The sequence below is a fragment of the Micromys minutus genome (assembly GCF_963924665.1).
Source record: "Micromys minutus genome assembly, chromosome: X".
Classification (NCBI taxonomy): domain Eukaryota; kingdom Metazoa; phylum Chordata; class Mammalia; order Rodentia; family Muridae; genus Micromys; species Micromys minutus.
In genome coordinates, this window is record NC_137970.1 from 38,736,287 (window position 1) to 38,742,458 (window position 6,172).

The window sequence follows — 6,172 nt, forward strand, 5'->3', positions numbered from 1 at the left end:
TATTTAAATTACATTTATTTATTTAATTTCTGGCTTAGCACATCTCTAGAACTTAGAAGACAACTTGGAGGGTTGTTTTTTTTTTTTTTTTTTTTTCTACTATGTGCAATCTCTGGTATAAAACTTAGTTGATTGGTCTGGATGATCTTACCTCATGAACCATATTTCTAGTCTTCAGTAGTTCTTTTTTAGAAATTATTGAGAGCATAATATTTTTTCTTTTCTTTTCTTTGATTTTGTAATTACATTTCAAATATTATATCCTTTTCTAGTTTCCCTTCCTGAAACTCCCTATAGAATCCCCCATCCCCATTCTTCTATGAGGTTGCTTACCTACTCACCCACTCCCTCCCAACTCCCTGTCTTTGCATTCCCTAATACTAGGGCATCAAAACTTCATAGGTCCAAAATCCTCTCCTCCTATAGAGGACTCTGCTGCATATAAGGCTGGAGCCATGGGTTCCACCATTTGTACTTTTTGCTTGGTAGTTTTGTCACTGGGAATTCATGGGGTCTGGTTGTTTGATATTGTTATTCTCCCTATGCTTTCTGCTCCTTCAGTCTTTTCTCCAAATCCTCCATTGGGGTCACTGTTCTCAATCCAATGACTGACTGCAAATCACCACTGTATTTGTCAGGCTATGGCAAAGCCTCTCAGGAAACAGGTATATGAGGCTCCTGTCAGCATGTACTTCATAGCATCTGCAAAAGTGACAGGGTTTGGAGACTGTATATGGGATGGATACCCAGGTGGGGGCAGTATCTGGAAGACCTTTCCTTCTGTCTCTGCTCCATATTTTGTCTCCATATGTCCTCCTGTGAGTATTTTGTTCCCACTTCTAAGGATTGAAGCATTCAAAAATTGGTCTTTCTTCTTGAGCTTCATGTAGTCTGTGAATTGTATCTTGGGTATTCCAAGCTTCGGGGCTAATTTCCACTCACCAGTGAATGCACACCGCCTGCATGTGTGTGTGTGTGTGTGTGTTTGTTTGTGTGTGTGTGTGTGTATGTGTTGTTTGTTTTGTTTTGTTTTGTTTTTGTGATTGGGTCACCTCACACAGGATGTTAATTTTTAGATCCATCAATTTGCCCTTGAATTTCATGAAGTCACTGTTTTTAATAGCTGAATAGAACATCATTGTGTAAATGTACCACATTTTCTGTATTCATTCCTCTGTTGAAGGACACCTTGGTTCTTTCCAGCTTCTGGCTATTATAAGTAAGGCTGCTATGAAAATAGTGCAACATGTGTGTTTTTTATAAATTGTAAGATCTTTGGGTATATGCCCAGGAGTGGTGTATCTGGATATTCAGGTAGTACTACATTCAATTTTCTGAGGAACATCCAGACTGATTTCCAGAGTAGTTGTACCTGCTGTAACCTGCATTTTGATTTTAGAAATTCTGATTGGTGTGAGGTGGAATCTCAGGGTTGTTTTGAGTTGTATTTCCCAAGATGTTCAAGTATGTTCAACAAATGTTCAACTGAGAATATTGAACACTTCTTTAGGTGCTTCTCATCCATTCAATATTCTTCAGTTGAGAATTCTTTGTTTAGATCCATACTTCATTTTAATAGGGTTATTTGATTCTCTGAAGTCTAACTGCTTGAGTTCATTATATATAATGTATATTAGTCCTCTATCAAATGTATGATCAGTAAAGATCTTTTCCAATCTGTTAGTTGTTATTTTGTCCTATTGACAGTGTCCTTTTGCTTCCAGAAGATTTTCAATTTTATGAGATCCCATGTGTGTACTGATGATCTTAGAATATAAGCCATTGATGTTCAGGAAATTCCCCCCGTCCCCATGTATTCAAGGCTATTCCCCACTTTTTCTTCTATTAATTTCAGTGTATCTGGTCTGATGTGAAGGTCCTCGATCTACTAGGACTTGAGCTTTGTGCTAGGAGATAATAATGGAACTATTTGCATTCTTCTACATGCCGGCCTCAAGTTGAACCAGCACCATTTGTTGAAAATGGATTGACAGGATTAATATAGTAAAAAGGGCCATCTTGACAAAAGCAATGTACAAATTTACTGCAGTCCACATCAAAATTCCAACTCAATTTTTTATAGAGTTAGAAAGAGCAATTTGCAAATTCATTTGGAATAGCAAAAACCCCAGGATATATAGTGAAAACAATTTTCAACAATAAAAGAAATTCTAGGGGATTCATCATCTGTGACCTCAAGTTGCATTACAGAGGAATAGTGATACAAAACTGAGTGGTCTTGGTACAGAAACAGGCAGGTAGATCAATGGAATAGAATTGAAGACCCACAAATTAACCCACACATCTATCACTTGATCTTTGACAAAGGAGATAAACCATCCAGTGGAAAAATGATAGCATTTTCAATAAATAGTGCTTGTCCAACTGGTGTTCAGAATGTAGACGAATGCAAATTGACCCATTCTTATCACCCTGTACAAAGCTCAAGTCCAAGTGGATTAAGGACTTTCACATAAAGCCAGATACATTCAACCAAGTAGAAGATCAAGTTGGGAATGGCTTTGAAGACGTGGGCACTAGGGAAATTTTCCTTAACAGAACAACAATGACTTATGCTCTAAGACCAAGAACAGGCAAATGGGACCTCTTAAAATCACAAAGCTTCTGTAAGGCAAGGGATACTATCAATAGGACAAAAGGGCAACTGACAGAATGGGAAATGTTCTTTGCTAATTTTACATCTGATTGAGAGATAATTTCCAATATATACAAACAACTCAAGAAGTTAGACTCCAGAAAATCAAATAACCCCATTAAAACTGGTGACAGAGCTAATAAAAGAAATCTCAACTGAGGAATATCGAATGGCTGAGAAGCACCTAAAACATGCTCAACATCCTTAGTCATCATGGAAATCCAAATCAAAACAACCCTGAGATTCCACCTCACACCAGAAGGAATGACTAATATAAAAAACTCAGGTGACTGAAAATGCTGGGGAAGAAGTGGAGAAAGAGGAATACTGCTCCATTGTTGGTGGGATTGTGAGCTGGTACAACTACTCTGGAAATAACTCAGGATGTTCCACAGAAAACTGGACATAGTACTATTTGATGATCTAAATATACCACTCCTAGGAATATACCCAAAAGATGTTCCAACATATAACAAGGACACACGTGTCACTATAGCGCTTATTTATTATAACCAGAAGCTGGAAAGAACTCAGATGTCCTTCAACCCAAATGAATAGATACAGAAAATGTGGTATATTTACACAATGGTGTACTACTCAGCAATTAAAAAACAGTGACTTCATGAAATTTTTGGCAAATGGATGGAACTAGAAAATATAATCCTGAGTGAGGTAACCCAAGCACAAAAACAAAACAAACAAACAAAAAAAAAACAACAACAACAACAAAAAAAAAAAAACACTTGGTATGTACTCACTGATAAGTGCATAGTAGCCCACAGGCTTAGGTTACCCAAGAGACAATTCATGGTCTACATTAAGCTCAAGAAGGATGACAGAATTGTGGGTGCTTCAGTCCTTCTTAGAGTGGGGAATGGAACACTCAGAGGAGGAAATATGGAGACAAACTTTGGAGCAAAGACTGAAGCAAAAGCGATCCAGAGACTGCTCCCTGGGGATCCAGCTCATCTACAGCCACCAAACCCAGACAACATTGCTGATGCCCATAAGTGCTTGTGACAGGAGCCTGATAAAGCTGTTTCCTGAGAGGCTCTGTCAGATCATGACAAATACAATGGCAGAAGTTTGCAGCTAACCATTGGACTTAGAATGCACTTCCCAGTGGAGCAGTTAGAGAAAGGATTAAAGGAGTGGAAGGGATTTGCATCTCCATAAAAACAACAATACCAACCAACCATTTCTTCAAGGGATTAAACCTCTATCAAAAGGGTAGACAAGGAGGAACCCTTGGCTCCAGCTGCATATGCATCAAAGGATTGCATTGTTGAGCATCAATGGGAGGAGAATCCCTTGGTCCTGTCAAGTCTCAATGCCCCAGTGTAGGAGAAAATCAGCATGGAGAAGCAGGATGGGACAGGTGGTTGGTTGGCACCCTCATAGAAGCATGAGGAGGGCAGATGGGATTGGGGATTTATGGATTGGAACCCAGAAATGGGGATAACATTTAAAATGTAAATAAAATATATTCAGTAAAAAGGGTAATAATTAGTATACTGATTAATAAGCCTATTTTTAAAGATTTAGTACCTCTTACATAACTAATAATTTAAATCTATTAATATGTAAAACATTTAAAAGACTAAAACAAATTCACAAACTCCTTTTTGTTATTGTTTATTACTTGATATTCCATTCTCTTATTCTTCGTAATTTTCTTTCTTGCTACAGAGAAAATTTCAAATATGGTGTTGTGTTTTCTTTATGGTGGTAATGTCTCATAATTTACTGAGGTGTCATAACCTTATGGACCTGGTGATGACTATGTCCTGGGCAAAGCTTCGGTGCCAGAATGGAAAACCGTTTTCTTATCTTGGCCTTTTGATTTTCTTCTCTTAAGGCTTCTGCATATTGTACCGGAAATTTACTAGGTTCAATGCCACTGCCTTTAGCCATAAATTCTAGGACTTTCATCTTGGTAGTTTCAATGTAAGCTTTTGGACCCCATTGGAACTGATAGCTTGGAGGATCACTGTTGGGTATCTGCCTGTATTCCAGGTACTTCAGTTTCACAAAATCTTGAGTGATAAGCTTCCGTGGCTCTCTATAAATAAAATGCTTCCTCCCTGGATACACTTTTATTAAATTCAGGTATTTCCAAATATCTTCCTCAGAAAGAGAGTTACCCTTCATAAAAATCATAGCCAGGATAGTCATAAGAAGACCAGTTTTTGGTAAACCCCTGCCAGCACAAACCCTTCCTTTGTTGGGGAGTTTTAGCTTGCTGACTAGATCATAAAAGTGATTAGTTGAGTCAATTTCAATCACATTAACTCCAAACACAATTTCAATGTTCTCAAAAGCTTTCTCAAATATCTCATTAAATCTGTATTGGTACTTTGGTTCAATAAGATTTATTAAGTCTTTTCTGGTAATGAGTTGTTTCATTTTAAATCTGTAGAGTACGTACTGCTCTACAAAAGCCACATACATGTCGATGCAATTTCTACATAGAGTATCTTGCCAGGTACAATAGCCTGAGTTTCCCCCACAATGACAGTAATTTTCATCATCAAATTCTAAATCATCATCAAAAATGGTGATGGGTGATGGTATACAGGAAGGCCATCCAGCATCACTACTTGTTTCAGAAACATATGGCTTCTCAAGAATCTCCCCAGGCACTGAAGGGGAAGAGCAAGGAGGCTTTTCTTCTACTGCTGCACTATCCTCTGCTTCCTTATGATCTCGAGGCTCATCTCTTTTATGATGGCCTTTCTCCTGAGACTCATCTTTTTCAGGATGGCCTTTCTCTTGGTTGTGATTTTTATTCTTCAACCGGTTGCGATGCCTATTCTTCTTACCCCTAGGCATGGTGGCTGCAATAGGTAGAAGTATAGGTAAGAGAACAAGAAATGAGTATTTGATATATGAGAGATATTGAGAGGATATATAGACCTTAAGCATGAAATTCTAGTGTAGCTTTAAGTAATATGACATGTGGTGTTTTATATGGTAGATCTTAAAGGAAGCACCATGTTTAGGTTCTCCTGTTCACCCTGATGTGTTCAGAAACCTGAAAAGAAATATAAATGAGCCTGCTACCTGTGGCACTGCCTCACTCACCAGCAGGTGGTAGGACATGGGAACCATTCACTCTTTTGTTGTTGACATAACAAATCTTGTATACCAAGACAAGGGGAAAAAAAAGGAGCTCTTCTGCTGGGATACAGAAAGTCCTGGAATGGGCTGAAGTGGGGGCACAGTGTTGGAGATAGAGGTAGCTTTAAAGACTGATGATCTCTGGCCTTCAAGCTCTCTAACTATACTGCATGTTTGCTGATAGCTTCCAAAAATCCTAAAATCTTCCTTGCATAATTTATGGTTAAAACCATTAGTTTGGGAGATTTAACAACTGTTGCCTAGCAGTAGGGTATTAAGTAAAGAATTTATTGCTATCTCTGCTTTCTCAGGCCAGGCAGCCAGAAGCCTTTTTGGATAGGCTGGTTTACTCTTTATGAACAAGAGACAAGGAAAAGGAAAAGAAAATGTTTTAGA

At 38.2% G+C, this 6,172-nt stretch overlaps 1 protein-coding gene across 1 annotated transcript; it reads right to left on the minus strand.

Annotated features, from left to right (window-relative positions):
- Positions 1-4,399: 4,399 nt before the first annotated feature.
- Positions 4,400-5,488, minus strand: LOC308415559 (melanoma-associated antigen B5-like; the record flags this gene model as incomplete). The annotated part of the gene is made up of 1 exon (XM_080910602.1): positions 4,400-5,488. One exon carries the CDS (start codon positions 5,486-5,488, stop codon positions 4,400-4,402), a length of 1,089 nt encoding a protein of 362 aa, XP_080766728.1.
- Positions 5,489-6,172: the final 684 nt, after the last annotated feature.